Below are 18600 nucleotides of genomic sequence, written 5' to 3'. Positions count from 1 at the left end.
ATTTCTAAAATTTTATATTATACACGGAGAGAGAATATATATTAAATTTTGTAAAAATATTTTCAAATTGGGGAAAAAGTGCGACAAAGCGAAATTTTGATATCAAAAAATACTAAACTTTAAAAAAACTTATATGAAATTTAGTAAAGTTATATTAGAATTTAATTAATATTCTTGATATTTGATATAATTATACTAAATTTCACATAAGTTTTTTTAAAGTTTAGTATTTTTTGATATCAAAATTTCGCTTTGTCGCACTTTTTCCCCAATTTGAAAATATTTTTACAAAATTTAATATATATTCTCTCTCCGTGTAAAGCTTTTAATATTCCATTATTATCTAAAAAATTAAACTAAAAATTCATTTTTATATCAATTTTTATTTGAAAATTTCTACGAGAATTCAATTATCTATGAAAAAAATTGAATTGAATTGAGAAAAGGTTTTGAAAATAATTGAAATTTTGACAAGAATTTTATTAAAATTTATGAAAATTATTGGATTTTTGAGACGAATTTTTAAATACCTAATTGAATTCTTTTGTGAAATTTTATTGAAATAGTAGATATTGAAAATAATTGAATTTTAATAAATTATTGAAATTAATTAAATTTCTACGAAGAATTTTATTAAAATGATTTTGAAAAAAAAAATTGATTTGTTAAAAAGAATTTCATTAAAATTTTTGAAAATAATTAAATTCTTTCAAGAATTTTAATTAAAAATGTATTCAAAATAATACTTAAATTCTAATAAATAAATTATAGGAAGGCTTTTTAAAATAATTGAATTAAATGTAATTAAAATGTAATTGAAATTCTTTAATAAACTTTATTATTTATGAAAATAATTGAAAACCTATAAAGTTTTTTTATTATTAATGAAAATAATAGAATTATTGCGAAGAAATTTATAAATAATTTGTAAATAATAGTATGCCTGTGAAATTTTTACTATTTAATTAATTTGATTCAAAATTGAAATTTTACAAAATTTCAAATTACAACCTTTTGAAGTTTAGCTATTTATGAGAATTGTAAATGGAACTCTTTCAAAATTGAATTAATTTTGAAATATTTAAGAAAAATTAGATTTCAAGAATTAACGCAATAACTTTAGAAAACAATAATTTTCTATGATTCCGATCAAAATTCCCTGACTTTTCCAGGTTTTTTCAAGGTTTATAAAATTTCCGGCCATTTTCAGGTTTTGCAGGTTTCCCAGGTTGCATGGCAACCCTGAATTAAAACTATTAAAAATTTTTTATTAGTAGTCTTTTTTAATAATCAAATTTTTTTTTTTTTTATAGGAATCAGGGAAACAGTTAAAATTCTATATATGGAAATCGTGATGAAAAAACGAAATCGAATTTTTATGTCAACCCTGTTATAGCTATTGAATTGAAATTGTTGGAATATATATAAAAAAAAAAAAAATTGTGAAAATTTATATTAAATCAGCGTCACAATTTAGGTGGGAGTCTGGGAGAGTAAAAGAGAGAAAGAAAGAGAGAGAGAGAGAGAGAGAGAGAGAAAAAAGCATCAATATTCTCGTAGAAGCGCAATGTAGCTATACACAGAGGAGAAACTTATCGACCAGTCGTTTTACCAGCATCCCGCTACCGGCGACGAGGTCAATGAATGCGCATAACTGCAACGTTTCATAATTTATAAGATTCGGAAGATCGTCTTTTTGTCATTTATCATTAGCGTCACTTATTTACAGCTCGAGCAATAAAAGAAGCCAGGAATATTCATAAAGTCGCGACACAATTTTCTAAAAAGAACAATATCAACCCTCTTTTTTTTCAAAACTCGCACATTAATCTTTCTTTACCTTTTTGTACTCATTTTATACTTTTCTTCAAAGGTCCGAAAAAATGGAACCGGAACAATAAATGAGTTGGGAGTAAAAAATAAGTTTTGGTAATTTTTGTAACCGAATTGTAAAAATGGATTGGTATTAAAAAAAAAAATACAGAAAGATGAGAAAAATAACAAAAAGATACAGAAAATACCAAAAAGGTACAGAAAATAACAGAAAATAACAAAAAGGTACAGAAAATACCAAAAAGATAAAGAAAATATTAAAAAGATACAAAATATACCTACAGAAAGGTACAAAAAAATACAGAAAAGTACAAAAAATAGAAAAAAAATATACAGAAATGTACAAAAAATAAAAAAAAATATACAGAAAAGTACAAAAAATAGAAAAAGATACAAAATATACAGAAATGTACGAAAAATAGAAAAAAAATATACAGAAAAGTACAAAAAATAGAAAAAGATACAAAATATACAGAAAGGTACAAAAAATAGAAAAAAATATACAGAAAGTTAGAAAAAATAGAAAAAGATACAAAATATACAGAAAGGTACAAAAAATAGAAAAAAAATATACAGAAAGGTACAAAAAATAGAAAAAAAAATATACAGAAAAGTACAAAAAATAGAAAAAGATATAAAATATACAGAATGGTACAAAAAATAGAAATAGATACAAAACATACAAAAAGGTTCAAAAATTAAAAAAAGATAAAAAAAAATGCTGAAAAGATACAAAAAAAGAAAAAAACGATACAAAAGAAGTTACAAAAAAAAAAAAAAAAAAAAATTGCGAAAGGTTTTCAAATTGTTCAGAAATGGGGAAAAATTTTTCCTTCTCGGAGAAAATAAATTCACAAATATAAGGGTGTCACGGAAAATTGGAGAACGAGCGACATTCGCCTGTCACTTTCGCCGCTCGACGACATCGTTACCGGTTAACTGGCGATTTAAACCGGAGAATTATTTATTCTCCTCTACACTCTCCTTTTTCTGCGTTTTGCTCCCAAATAGTAAATCACGTGACATGTATATAAAAAAAAAATTCTCTTAATTCCTTACCTGTCGGATCGCGAAGTCGGGCCCTGATTGGCGATTTCTGATGAATCTGCTGCAGGACTGACACGACGAGGGGCAATAACGTGATTTGAGGACGAGGTCGAAACAGGTCCTCCTCCAACACCCACTGGGGCCCCACGTGCCCCATCGTCCGTTGAATGTTGCCTCGAAATTTGAGATTGCGATGTTTGCGATAGCCAACGTCTGGGAGTGACTCTTGATATCGAACCTGTTCCTGACAAATACTGATGAGCAAACGCCCCACCACTGTCCAATGATTTACTCTGAAACATCAATTTCCCCCCCAAAAATTATTAGTAATTTTAATCATACTTTTTATAATTGATAATGATTTAATAAATTAGTTTACAAAAAAAGTAACTATTTATTATTAAAATTTTAAACTAGTTAATGTTACGCGCGCGAACGTGCGATATTCAATTTATTGTTGTTATGCAAATTACAATATTTTTTATTTTCAAATATAAATTTTTAAATAATTTCATAATCAAAAATTTTTAAAATTTACTTATTAAGTACAAAATTAATTATTATTATTGTTTATATTTGCAAAAATTGTTAATATAATTTTTCGCAAGAATTCAATTATTTTTATAAAAATAATAATATTCTTGGAAAAAATTCAATTATTTTTTATGAATAGTAAATTTTTTTGCAAAAATTCAATTATTTTTATAAATATTAAAATTTTTTGCAAAAATTCAATTACTTTTAAAACAAAATTTTAATAAATCCTTCTAAACAATTCAATTATTTTTCTAAATAGTAAAAGATTTGCAAAAATTTAATTATTTTCAACAAAATTTCAATAAAATTTCACGAATGAATTCAATTATTTTCTATAATTTTAATAAATCCTTTTAAACAATTCAATTATTTTTTTAAAAAAGTAAAAGCTTTGCAAAAATTTGATTATTTTCAACAAAATTTTAATAAAATTTCACGATAGAATTCAATTATTTTTCTTTATAGTAAAAGGTTTGCAAAAAATTCAATTATATTCAATAAAATTTCACAAAAGAATTAAATTTTTTTCTTATTTCGTTATAAAATTTTTCAAAACAATAATTGAATTATTTTCAACAAAATTTTAATAAAACTTTAAGAAAGAATTCATTTTTTTTTCTAAAATTGTAATAAATCATTCGAAAGAATTCAATTATTTTTTAATAAATAGTAAAATCTTTGCAAAAATTCAATTATTTTCAATAAAATTTTAATAAAATTTCACGAAAGAATAATTCAATTATTTTCTATAATTGTAATAAATCCTTCTAAACAATTCAATTATTTTCTTAAATAGTAAAAGCTTTGCAAAAATTCAATTATTTTATTTTCAATAAAATTTTACAAAAGAATTAAAATTTTTGCTTAATTCGTTATAAAGTTTTTCAAGAGAATTCAATTATTTTCTAAAATTATAATAAATCCTTCGAAATAATTCAATTATTATTTTTATAAATAGTAAAATTCTTTGCGGAAATTCAATTTTTTTCAAAACAATAATTTTAATAGAATTCCTGTAAAAAATTTAATTATTTTTAAATATTTACATAAAATTCCTTTTTTTTCTAAAAGTTTAATAAATTCTTTCTAACAATTCAATTATTTTTAAAACAATTTTAATAGAATTCTTGTAAAGAATTTAATTATTTTTAAATATTTACATAAAATTCGTTTATTTCCTAAATTTTTTTATAATATTCCTCAGAATAATTCAATTATAGATTAAAATCCTTTGCAGGAATTCAATTATTTTGAATACAATTTTAATAAAATTCTTCTTCATAAAATTCAATTGCTTTCAAAATTTCCAATTAAAATTATTGAAGGAACTCCATTATTTTAAAAAAGTTCAAAGAAATTCTTCAAAAGAATTTAATTAGGATTTTTAAAAATTTTAATATAATTATTCGCGAGAAATGAATTATTTTCATAAACAAAAAAAATTAAAAATTTCTATTATCATTAATAAACTAATAGTTAATTATTAATTAACATTAGTAAATAATATTTAATATTAGTTAAAAATATTCATTAATTAAAATTAGCATTTATAATAATTAATAATTAACCATTGTTTTTTGATTTACTGTGTTGATTTGTCTTATTTATTTTAATTATTTTATTTATAGGCATATACGGTACTTAATTGACATTAACTAAATAAATATTTACAAATCATAAAAAATAATTAGTCTTCTCTTATTCAATGACCTAAAACGAATTTATCCCTATTCTTTGAATTTTTCCCCATAAAATAAAATTGAAAGAACATCCAATTAGATAAGCGGAATATTTCTCCAAAAAAAGACCAAAATTTTACTCAATAAAATCTGAATCGAACCAGTGACGAATTTGCAACAAAAGCAAATATAATTTATCGAGAATTTTTTTCCTAATATAGAAAAATAATGGAAAAATACGATTAGGACGTAAATATTGATTAAAGTTATTTTTAACATTCAAAAAATTATGTAATTTGAAAAAATATTGAAAAATTTAAATATTATTTATCTTTTTAGTAAAGAAATTAAGAAGCAAAGAAATGAAAATTAGAGAGCAAAATAAAATTCAAAGGAATAAAAAAAATACAGGAAAAGTCTCAGAAAAAGAAGAAAAAAGAATCAAGGAAAGAAATTAAGAAAAAGTCAGTTAAAAGAGTAAAAAAGAATGTTCGAAAAGAAAAATTTCATTAAATATTGTGAATTTTCGGTTTACAAAAACAAAACTGAAAATGGATTGATTTTTTCGCATGTGAAGTAGAACGAAGACTAAACTGTTTTAATTTAACAAAGCAGACCGCCGCCGCCACCGCCGACTACTTCCGAATATGGTAGAAACATGTATCGACTACGCAACTTATTCGATGAAAGTATTTTCATTTACGCGTCCTCCGCTTATACAAGACTCACTCTATAGTCGCACAATATACTCGTTTCTTCAATACTACTATAAAACAGAAAAAAAAATGAAGACGAAATTTCTGATCAGACAACTATAATGGGGTCGCGTAGGATTACGTATCACAATATTCATAAATCGTCAAGTCATCTCATTAACAATCCTTTCTTCATTTTTTTCTCAAGTGAAAGAGAACTTTAAAGCGCCATCAATTTTTTTTTAAATATTTAAAGGGTTAGAGACAGTCAGGATTTTCAAAAAATTTACTTTTGTTTTTTCCCTGACTTTTTCCTGATTTACAGAAAAAATTTTTGACTTTTTCCCATCAGACCCTGAAGAAAAAGCTGATTCACTCTAAAAATTGTTATAAAATTTTTCAATAGAATTCAATTATTTTCTAAAATTTTAAGTAAATTATTCTTCGAAAAAATTCAATTATTTTTATAAACAATGAAATTCTTTATAGGAATTCAATTATTTTCAAAGAAATTTTAATTGCATTCCTCGGAAGAATTCAAATTTAAAAAAAAAATTGTTAATACGTTTCGAATAAATTCTATTATTTTCAAAAATTATAATTATAAATAATAAAATTATTAGTAAGCATTTAATTATTTTTGTAAATAGTAAAATTCTTTGCAGGAATTCAATTATTTTCAAAACAATTTTAATTAAATTCCTAGAAAGAATATAATATAAATAATAAGAACCCTGAAGAATAATTTGATTTACTCTAAAAATTATTATTTTCATCATTTCAATTCAATTGTTTTTTCTAGAATTTTCAAATAAATCTTGAAATCTTCTTGAAATCAATTATTTTAATAATTATTGAAAAAGTTCTTTAAGAATTTTCAAATCTATATGCTTACAATTTAATTTTACAAAATTTTTATTAATTATTTGTAAATTCTTCAATTAAATATATGAAAATAAAAATTTTGAATAATTTTAAAAAATTTCAATTAAAATTTTTCAAAAAAAAAAAATTAATTCTACAGAATAGTTAGTAAAAAATATGAAAAATTAAGATTTTCAAAGATTTTACTTCGAAATCTTTTCAAAATTCAATTATTACTAAAAAATTGACACTATGTCTAAATGAAGCTTTTAATAATCAATTATTATCTAAAAATTGAAACTAAAATTCATTTTTAAATCAATTATTATAAGAATATTCTTCGAGAATTCAATTATTTATACACAAAAATAAATAATTTTGTTGAATAATTGAATGTTTATCAAAATTGAATTCAAATAAAGAATTTTATCAACAAATTTTTAAATAGCTAAATTGTTTTAGAAGCATTTTAATAAATTTTTTAAAAATAATTACATTTTTTGTGGAATCCGCTGAAAATTGTATTAAAAATAATTGAAATTCTACGATGAGTTTTATTATTTATGAAAAATAATAGAATTCCTAAAAATAATTGAATCTTTGTAAAAAATATTATTATTAATGAAAATAATTGAATTATTGCAAATAAATGTTTAAAAAATTTCTAAATAACTGAATTTCTCTGAAATTTTTATTATTTATATGAAAATTGAATTCTTTTGGAAAATTTTATTAAATCAGCAGATATTAAACATCATTGAATTGAGAAAAATTATTCAAAATATTGAAATTTTGCCAAGAATTTTATTAAAATAATTGAATTTCGGAAAAGAATTTTATTGATTATAAAAAAAATTGAAATTTTGACAAGAATATTTAAAAATTTTTAAACGTAATTGAATTTCAGCGAAGAATTTTATCACTTTTGAAAATAATTGAAATTCTGCAATAAAGTTTAATTACTTATTAAAATAATTGAAATTCTTGTAACAAATTTTATTTATAATTAAAATTTTTATTACTTTTATGAAAATAATTCAATGTTTGAAATTTTGACTAAAATTACTGTAATTATTCGTTTGCAGATTCAGATTATCAAAGATTTTAATTTAAAGCCTTTTTAAAATTCAATTATTTCTAAAATTTTATACTATAAACCTTTTAATATTCAATTATTGTTTAAAAAAATTAACTAAAATTTATTTTATATCAATTTTTATTAGAAAATTGTATGAGAATTCAATTATTTAAATAAAAGAAAAATTTTTTGTGAATAATTGAATGTGTAACAAAATTTAATTCTCATAAAGAATTTTATTAACAAAAATTTTTAAAGAATTCAATTCTTTCGACGAATTTAAATCAAATTTTTAAGAATAATTACATTTTTTGTGGAATTCGATGAACATTTTATTAAAAATGATTGAATTCTGCGATGAATTTTATTATTTATGAAAATAATTGAATTCCTAAAAATAATTGAATCTCTGGAAAAAAATTTTATTATTAATGAAAATACTTGAATTTTTGCGAAGATAATTAAAAAAAAATTTCTAAATTATTGAATTCCTGTGAAATTTTTATTATTTTATGAAAATAATTATAAATGTTTGTGTAGAATTTTATCAAATTTTTTTTTTTTTAATAATTGAATTCTTTTGGAAAATTTTATTAGTTATTGAAAATCGTTGAATTAAGAATAATTATTCAAAATATTGAAATTTTGCCAAGAATTTTATTAAAATTAGGCATAATTAAAATATTTAAAAATAATTGAATTTCGAAGAAGAATTTTATTATTTATATAAATAATTGAAATTTTGCGAAGAAAGTTATCAAGAATTTCTGAATAATTGAATTCCTGTGAAATTTTTATTATTTTATGAAAATAATTAAATGATTACGTAGAATTTTATCAAAATTTTTGTTAAATAATTGAATTCTTTTGGAAAATTTGATTAAAATAGTAGTTGAAAATAATTGAAATTTTCCCAAGAATCTTATTCAGATTTTTGAAAATTATTGAATTTTGGAGAAGAATTTTATTATTTATAAAAATAATTTAAATTTTTTCGAGAATTTATTAAAATTTTTGAACATAATTGAATTTCTGCGAAGAATTTTATTAACTTTTGAAAATAATTGAATCTCTGCAATTATCTATAAATTCTGTAAAATTCAATTTTTTTTTAGTGTTTTTAACTAAAATTCTTCTCTAAATAAATTATTTTCAATAATTAATTAATTAAATATATATTAAAAAATTTAGCTAATTCTAGAAGAAGTGTAATTTTTCAAATTTCAAAGTCAATGAAAAAAGGACAAAAATTTCGAAATATATTAACTTGTAAAGGTAACTGATTTCAAAAATAAAGTTTAAACTCTAAAGTTAACATCAGGCGGTTGCAAACGGTGTTAAATTATGTGAATGAGATTCCGAAAATGTGGTTGATAGACCTAGAAAGTTCGAAGAAGAAAAAAAAAGTGATAAGTCTGAAAGGATATTAGAAGCGAATGGATGGAGATAGAATATGGAGATTGAGAAAAATAAGATGGTTACTAAAAAAGAAGACATGATCTAAAAGAGGAAAATAGAACAGAGCTAACAATGAATAGAAAATATGTGTTCAAAAAAAAAATATGTGTTTTTCTTTTCAAGAAAAAAATTGTAATTAATTAAAAAATTAATTAAAAATTAATAAAAATTTAATTTAAATTAATTTAAAATTAATTAAAAAATTTAATTAAAAAATGAAAATATATATAAAAACTCACATTGAGATGATTTTTCCGATTAGTAGAAGAATCCGGTGAAGAGCCACGTGAATAAGTTCGTGAAAAGACCTCGGCTAATTTTGATCTGCCAAAATTTGAATTTCCCTTCGATTTATTTTGTGGCGAGCCATCCGATTTCAAATTTGTATTGCCGCTTTTGCTTTCACGGAATACGAGGTGCTCGATATTTGGCGTATATCCTGGATCATTTCTTACAATATCTTGAAGAGTGATTCGACTTCCAGTGTTGCTCGAACCTCCATTACTAAAGAAAAAAAAAAGAAAAATAGAAATCCATCATGAAAAGTTGACAAGAGCAAAAAACTTATCAATTGAGTGCAGATATTCGCCGAAAATCGAAAAAGATTCATAGAAACAAACTTTAAAGAGTGTTTTCTCTCCAAATACAAAACTATCCATCAATTTTAAATTGAAAATCAAAAAATTTTTCCTTCTAAAGAAAAATTTTGCTATTAGCAGTATTTTTAAAATAAATTACTTTTTTAGGAAAATTAGAAAACTTCTTATGGAGATTAATTAAAAAACTGTTTTTTTAAACATTTTTTTTTCTATAGAAAAAAAAAACAAATGCTACGAATGGAGCATCAGTAACGCTTAATTAAAAATAATTGCGGTAATTTCTAATAGTGGAAGTACTTTCCTCGTTATTTATAGCCTACACTTTTTTTTTTTAATAAACCGATTTATTGCATCAGCAAGTTGAACTGGGATGCGATAATTTCGAATAGTTGAGAGAAAATATCTAAAAATGAAGTCATGAAAAAGTAAAAAGAAAAAAAAACAAACTTTTACTTGTGCAATCTTGGTTCTTTACTGTACCTTGTCTAGACATAATTCTTAATTAATTCATCACTGGTGGATTAATTTAAAATTAAAAATTGTAAATTAAAAATTAAAAATTAAAAATTAAAAATTAAAAATTAAAAATTAAAAATTTAAAATTTAAAATAAAAAATTAAAAATTAAAAATTAAAAATTAAAAATTAAAGATATTTTAAATTTAATATAATTTAATTTTTGAGTAATTTAATTCATTCAAAATGTTTAATAATTAAAATTTATTTATAAAAATAAAAAATTAATTTTTATTTACTGGAAATAGAAGAATTTTTAAAGCAATAACCAATTTAACAACCCTTAGGAGTTTTTGGAATCTGGGGAGATACTTTTAAATGAAAATTTATCATAGTGTCAAGGATCCAAAAATTTATATCGTCTATTGATATAAAATATATCGGATCTTGTACCTAGAATTTTAATGTCCTCTTGAAATTCTCAACTTGTTATTGATAAAATTTCCAGTTGAGATATAATTGAGAAATAGTAAATAAAAATTCAGCGCACGAACCAAGGAACGAAGGGGAAAAAATTGTAAATTTAATTGTTAAATTTGTAAGCGTTAATTTTTTTTAACAATAACGACTTTGAAAAATGAAATTTTCCACGTAGGAATTTCTTTTCAATTTTATTATTATTTATTATTATTATTATTATTATTTATGATTATTATATTCGAATTGTAATTCTAATTTTTATTATTATATAACAATTATAATTGCAACTTTTACTGTCTTATATTTATTATTATATTTTATTTATTCTATTGCGATTGTAATAATAATTTTTATTGTTATATTGCACCTATAGAATTTCAATCTTTTTTGATAAAAATTTTTTCTAATAATTATGTTTACCAAAAATAATTATTTCAACAATTAAATACAATTCCAGGAAGACATTTTTTTTTTTTTTTTTTGCTAATATCAACGTATCGACATTTATATAAAAAAATATATAAATTTCTGTTGAAATTATTTTTCTGAACGAAGAGAAATTTCGCGATTTACCATCTGCCATTGACAGGGGAAATAAAAAAGAGAAGTAATAAAAAGAAAAAAAATCAATTATTTCTACAAACCTGGGTCCAAAATTTTGTTGGGTTCTCTGACCACGTCTTTTCCCGCTGCCACGACCAGGTTTGATATTAGTAACCTCGGCTAACTGCAACAATCTGCTGCGATGTTGCCGTAGCAGCGGGTCCTCTCTTCTATTCATTTTATCCTATGCTCCTGGAATCCATTGTTTCCTGCACTCTAAAACAGAAATTTAATATTGTTCAAAATTCACTCATTGTAGTTGAAATCCAATGTTACTAGTTTTTGCTTTATATATTCAGATTTTATTATTTTTGTACAAGGTTTTAAACTTTAAAGAAAAAAAAAACGCTCCTCCTGTTCTGGTATGAACAATGCAAATTTTTATTCACTAAATTCTTTGTTTTTTGAAAATCGAAATAAAAATTACTTGAAGAAAAAAGAAGCAGGTGAATCTCGATTTTTTTTCAGTAAAAATTATTACAGGCTTCGTACTCGATAATTAATTTTTAAAAAGTAGCAAAAAGTAGCTCAAAGACAGAAAAAAGTAGTAAAAAAGTAGATATCGAAAAATTAAATTTGACGACTCAATTTTTTTTATACTTTCTTAATTACATTCAAAAATAGAATAATTTTTTAAAATAAATATTTAAATACCTATTTATTTTGTCTACAGGAATTAAAATATTTCAAATGATTTCAATGTAACGCATCTTCGAAATTTAACTATTTCTAAAAATTACAAAAGTTCTTTCAAAATTCAATCCTATTTTTCTTGAAATAATAAAATTATTCAAAACTTTAATCATTTTATTTTATTCAATTCTAAATCAATTCTTATTAGAAAGTTCGACGAGAATTCAATTATTTAAATAATAAATAATTTATCTGAAAAATTAAATATTTCTTAAATTTCAATTCTTATAAAGAACTTTATCAACATTTTTTAAAATAATTCAATTTTTACGAAGAATTGCATTAAAATTGTTGATAATAATTAAATTCATTTAAAAAATGTAATTAAAAATGATTTAAAAATAATTATTACACTCTTGGAAACAAATTATATCAAATTTTTTTAAATAATTGAATTTTTTCAAAGAATTTTATTCAAATTTTTAAGAATAATTACGTTTTTGGCGGAATTAATTTAAAATTATATTAAAAATAATTGATATCCTGCGATGAATTTTATTATTTATAAAAATAATTGAATTTTTGTCACCAAACTTTAATAAAGTTTTTAAAAATAATTGAATTCTTGAGAAGAATTAAAAAAAAAAAAAATTATTAAAGAAATGATTTTTTTCAAAAAATTTTATGAAAATTGTGTTTTAATTTTTAAATCATTAAATTCCTTTGAAAATTGTATATTATTTATGAAAATTAAAAATAATTGAATTTGTGCTAAATATTTGTTATATTAAAAAATAATTAAATTCTTTGGACGAATTATATTAAATTTTTTTGAAACAATTAAATTTTTGAGAAGAATTTTGTAAATTTATGAAAATAATCGGATTTCTGGTAAGAATTTTAAGAATTTTGTTATTTATATAAATATTTGAATTTTTGAAAGGATTTTATTAAAATTTTTAAACATTATTCAAATTCACAGAGGAATTTTATTATTTATGAAGATAATTGAATTTTGTAGAATAATTTTATTAAGCTTTTTAAAAATAATTAAATTTATGCCAAAAATTTATTATTTTTAAAAATAATTGATTTCTTTGAAAGAGTTTTTTTAAAATTTTTTGGAAATAATTGAATTTTTGGGAAGAATTTTATTAAATTTTTTGAAAGAAATAAATTTTCTGTGAAGAATTTCAATTATTTATGAAAATAATTGAATTTATGCAAAAGATATGCTATTTTCAAAAATAATTGAATTCTTTGGAGGGGTTTTATTAAATTTTTTGGAAATAATTGAATTTTTGGGAAGAATTTTATTAAATTTTTTTAAAGAAATAAATTTTCTGTGAAGAATTTTAATTGGATGATGAAAATAATTGAATTTATGCAAAAAAATTTGCTATTTTTAAAAATAATTAAATTCTTTGGAAGGGTTTTATTAAATTTTTTTGAATATAATTGAATTTTTGAAAAGAATTTTATTAAATTTTTTGAAAGAAATAAATTTTCTGTGAAGAATTTGAATTGGATAATGAAAATAATTGAATTTATGCAAAAAAATTTGCTATTTTTAAAAATGATTGAATTCTTTGGAAGGGTTTTATTAAATTTTTTGGAAATAATTGAATTTTTTTGAAAAAAATAAATTTTCTGTGAAGAATTTTAATTATTTATGAAAATAATTAAATTTATGCAAAAAACTATGCTATTTTCAAAAATAATTGAATGCTTTGGAAGAATTTTATTAAATTTTTTTGAAATAATTGTATTTTTGGGAAGAATTTTGTTAATTATGAAAATAATTCAATTATCTCGAAGAATTTTATTAACATTTTTAAATATTATATTCAAATTCACTGAAAAATTTTATTATTTATGAGAATAATTTAATTTTTAAAAGAATTTAAATTTTTTTTTATTATTTATAAACATATTTGAATTTGTACAAAAAATTTGTTCTTTTTAGAAGAAGAATTGAATTCTTGCAACGATTATTATTAAATTTTTTAAAAATAATTGAATTTCTGAGAAGAATTTTTTTATTTATGAAAATAATTGAATATGTTTGCGAAGATTTTTTTTTGATTGAAATGCCTCAAAATAATTGAATTCTCCGGAATAATTTTGTTATTTATCGACATAATTGAATTCTTCCGAAGAATTATTTATGTAAATAAATGAATTCTTGTATAAATTCTTATATTTTTGTAAATAATTGAATTCTTCCCACGAATTTAAAAAAAAAAACATTTATTTTAAGTAATTGAATTGAAATTAAATTTTTAAGAATAATTACATTTTTTTAATCAATTTTTGTAAAATTTTATGAAAAATAATTGAAATCCATGCGACGAATTTTATTATTTATGAAAATAATTGAATTCTTGCGAAGAATTTTACAGAAATCTATTTAAATTTTTAAGTAATTGATTTTTTTCGTAAAATATTAGAAAAATTCTGTTTTAAATAATTTTTTAATTAATTAATTAATTAATTAATTAATCGTTTTAAAGAATTTTATTAAATTTTTTTGAATTTTTTCTAATAACTGTTATTAAATTTTTTTAAAAATAATTAGTAAATATGTGCGAGGCATGTTATTATTTTTATTATTAATAATTAGTTACTTTGTATTATTTGGCAAAAAATGTTTTCGATTGTGTAAATTACAAATAAATTTTTTTCATTTCAATATTCTGTGACGGAAGATTTTTATTCTTAATTTCTTACTGCAAGAAATGTTTTCGTAAATTACAAATAATTTTTTTTTTTCATTTAAAATTGTATCGACTCTTTCCTTCTTTATATTGAATTAAATTTTTTGTTAATTATTTTTTATTCTCAGAATTTCGTGACGGATTATTTTGATTCTTCCTACGACAAATTTCTTCGATTGTATAAATTACAAATACTTTTTTTTTCATTTTTTTTTCAAAATATCTTCGCAATAATTTAATTATTTTCATAAATAATAAATTTTTTTTTAGGAATTATTTATATTTTATATTTAATTACATTCTTGATTAGTTATGCGGCAAATCTCAGAATTCCGTGATGGAATATTTTGATTTTTACTGCAACGAATGTTTAATTACATTATTTACATATAACACAGAGAAAAGCGAGTGTTGTTTTTGATGCGGGTAAATTTTGGTAGGGTAATTTTAGTGAGGATAAATTTTCTATAATAGAAAATTTACCTTATTTTCAGTGTTAAAATAACACTTCCGAGCTAAAGTTTGATGCAGACACTTTTAACACCGAATTCAGTGTTAAAATAACACTCACTTTTTTCTGTGAATTACATTATTTACATATATAATTAAATTTTTTCGTTAATTATATAGTCAATCTCACAATTCCCGAGAGAGATGAGCACAAACTTACTTTTCAAGTTAATTAATTTGACTAATTTGATTAATTATGTAAATTGTTACATAATAGGAAATTGTAAAATTCAAATTAATGTACCGGCAGTATAATTTAATTATTACTTTTGTTTCAAAGCCAGCTTCAAAGTTTACTTGTTCCTGAAATTTGAGTTTACATTTAATAAATAAATTGTTATATACCTAAAGATAATTTCACAGCACTGTAAATTTATTATTTAACTCGAAACCCCTTGAAAGCTTTATGTTTTCCCACGTGCGGCATTTCTTTTGACTTTGAAGATGAGAAAATTTCTCTTCTCATTTCTCCAAGGTTTTTCTTATATTTTTCAAGGAGAAAACTATGACTATGTAAATTCGCCAAGTTTGCTTTTACTAATTAGAGGCAGTTGAAGGGGAAAATAAGGACTAGGAATTGTTTTGAAGACCTAGGTTAATTTTGAAGGAAGGATCTTGGTCTCATTAGATCTCTAAGATGGGTTTGTTTTGAGTGCATCAGGATAGTATATATAAGGAAAACCAGGAATTACGTCAGTGTTACAAGTGTCAACTTGACAGTTTCATCATCTCACATAGTCAAGCTCTGCAAATTTTCTCAACATTGTTAATGCTAATTAACGTCAGACCATTAAATTACTAAAGGAGAACATTAAGTGCTTCCTTCACTGAAGCTTTGCTGCGCATAACTTCATAATGTTCTATTATATCATCTCTTATACATCATCTCAAGAACACTGTTAACATGTTTGTTTGTTTCATTGTTCAACAGTTTAATCAGAAATTTAAAAAAAAAAAGAAAAATTTTTTCCAAAAGAACTAATTGACAGGATGAATTCTTATTTTACAGCAATTCAGCAATGACAGCAATTCTTACCTGATTTTTAATTTTCTTATTGAAAATAATACTAAAATAATTACTGAATGGAATCACTAAGACTTATTTTATTTATTGCGACACAACAATATCTTTGTAGCTTTTGTTTACTTTAAATACAAAATTGTTGACAATTTTTTTGGTAATATTTTTAATATTAAAGATTTTTTCTTTAATTTAGAAATTTTTTTTCTCGTTTTTCCATTTTCATGATCTTAAAGGCTTTTCCATAAAGTTTCTTGCAGGGAATGAGAAAAAAAGCTTTTCAAGAAGTAAAGTTAAAGACTTCTTTTTAATTCTCATTTTAGAAGCAGAAAAAAAGTAACTCATTAAATGTCGGTAAACAAATTTTTTTTTTTCAATATCTACCATTTTAGTAAGATTCTCCAAAAGAATTCAATTATTTAAAAAACTTTCAATAAAATTCAACGCAAAAATTTAATTATTTTCATAAAATAATAAAAAATTCACTGGAATTTAATTTCTTTACAAATTTTCTCAGAAATTTCTTTGCAATAATTCAATTATTTTCAAAAATAATAAAATTTTGAATACAATTTTAATCGAATTCCTCGAAAAATATAATTATTCTTAAAAAATTGTATTAAAATATTTAAAATTCGTCCAAATAATTGAATTAATTTAAAAATATATTGAAAAAAATTCTTTATGAGAATTTAATTTCAAGATACATCCAATAATTCAGTAAATTATTTTATTTTGTGTTTAAATAATTGAAAATTGATTTAAAAATGAATTTAAGTTGAAATTTAAAAAAATAATTGAATTTTGAAAAGGTTTCAAATAAAGATCAGTGAAAATTTTATTATTTCTAATTTTTAATGAACAATTCTGTGAAATTACTTTTTTTAAATAAGTTTAATTGAATTTTTTTGATATTCCATTATGTTGAAAGATTTTAATAAATTTCTCATCAAAATTTCAATTATCTTTATAAATAATTAATAATTAATAATTAATTCATAAATAATTCTTCTCTGAAATTCAATTATTTTCAAAAATGTTAATAAAACTCTTGGCAAAATTTCAATATTTTGAATAATTATTCTCAATTCAACAATTTTCAATATCTAATAAAATTTTTCAGAAGAATTCAATTATTTAAAAAAAATTTAATAAAATTCTAGGCAAACATTTAATTATTTTTATAAATAATAAAAATTTTACAGGACTTCAATTACTCAGAAATTTATAAAATATCTTTGCAAAATTTCAATTATTTTCATTAATAATAAAATCTTTTTACAGAGATTCAATTATTTTTAGGAATTCAATTATTTTCATAAATAATAAATTTCATCGCAGAATTCAATTATTTTTAAAACAATTTTCATCGAATTCCACGAAAAATGTAATTATTCTTAAAAATTTGATTAAAATTCGTCGAAAGAATTGAATTCTTAAAAAATTTTGTTAATAAAATTCTTTATTGGAATTAAATTTCAATACATATGCAATTATTCAACAAAAATTTTTTTTTATTTAAATAATTGAATTCTCATACAATTTTCTAATAAAAATTGTTATAAAATGAATTTGAGTTAATTTTTTTAAACAATAATTGAATATTAAAAGCTTTATAGTATGAAATTTGAGAAATAATTGAATTTCGAGAAGGCTTTAAATTAAAATCTTTGATAATCTGAATCTGCAAACAAATAATTACAGAAATTCTAGTCAAAATTTCAAACATTGGATTATTTTCATAACTAATAGAAATTTCAATTATTTTAAAGAATAAGTTAATAAAATTTGTTGAATTCAATTATTTTCATAAGTAATGAAACTTCATCGCAGAATTTCAATTATTTTCAAAAGTAATCAAATTCTTCGGAAAAATTCAATTACGTTCAAAAATTTTTAAATATTCTTGTCAAAATTTAAATTATTTTTATAAATAATAAAATTCTTTTCCGAAATTTAATTATTTTCAAATATTTTAATAAAATTCCGGTCAAAATTTCAATATTTTGAATAATATTTCTCAATTTAATTATTTTCAATATCTGCTATTTTAATAAAAATTTCCAAAAGAATTCATTTTTAAAAATAAAAATTTAATATCATTGTATGCAAATATTTATGATTATTTTCATATAAATAATAAAAATTTCAGAGAAAGTCAATTATTTAGAAATTCTTTAAAAATTTATTTGCAATAATTCAATTATTTTCATTAATTTAATAAAAATTTTTTACAAAGATTCAATTCTTTTTAGGAATTCAATCATTTTTTATAAATAATAAAACTCATCGTAGAATTTCAATTATTTTTAATACAATTTTTGATCAAATTCCACAATAAATGTAATTATTCTTAAAAATTTTATTAAAATTCTTCTAAAATAATTCGGC

The 18600-nt window shown here is 20.7% G+C and overlaps 1 protein-coding gene across 7 annotated transcripts in view; it reads right to left on the bottom strand.

Annotated features, from left to right (window-relative positions):
- Positions 1-18600, bottom strand: part of LOC122503188 — a 318272-nt gene that overhangs the window by 158695 nt on the left and 140977 nt on the right. For 6 of the 7 annotated variants that reach the window (XM_043613669.1, XM_043613987.1, XM_043613735.1 and 3 more), the window contains 3 exons: positions 11370-11544; positions 9431-9695; positions 2893-3173 (listed from right to left, as the gene is read on the bottom strand). In XM_043613669.1, the coding sequence (XP_043469604.1) occupies positions 2893-3173; positions 9431-9695; positions 11370-11506 (683 nt within the window). In that variant the 5' untranslated portion in view covers positions 11507-11544. Of the gene's footprint in view, positions 1-1840; positions 1870-2892; positions 3174-9430; positions 9696-11369; positions 11545-18600 lie in introns of those variants that run through there. The other variant, XM_043614059.1, reaches the window with a different exon arrangement.

The sequence above is a fragment of the Leptopilina heterotoma genome, unplaced genomic scaffold, assembly GCF_015476425.1.
Source record: "Leptopilina heterotoma isolate Lh14 unplaced genomic scaffold, ASM1547642v1 Lhet_0, whole genome shotgun sequence".
NCBI lineage: Eukaryota > Metazoa > Arthropoda > Insecta > Hymenoptera > Figitidae > Leptopilina > Leptopilina heterotoma.
The sequence above is the reverse complement of the archived record's forward strand: the minus strand, read 5'-3'. Positions and strand labels throughout refer to the sequence as shown.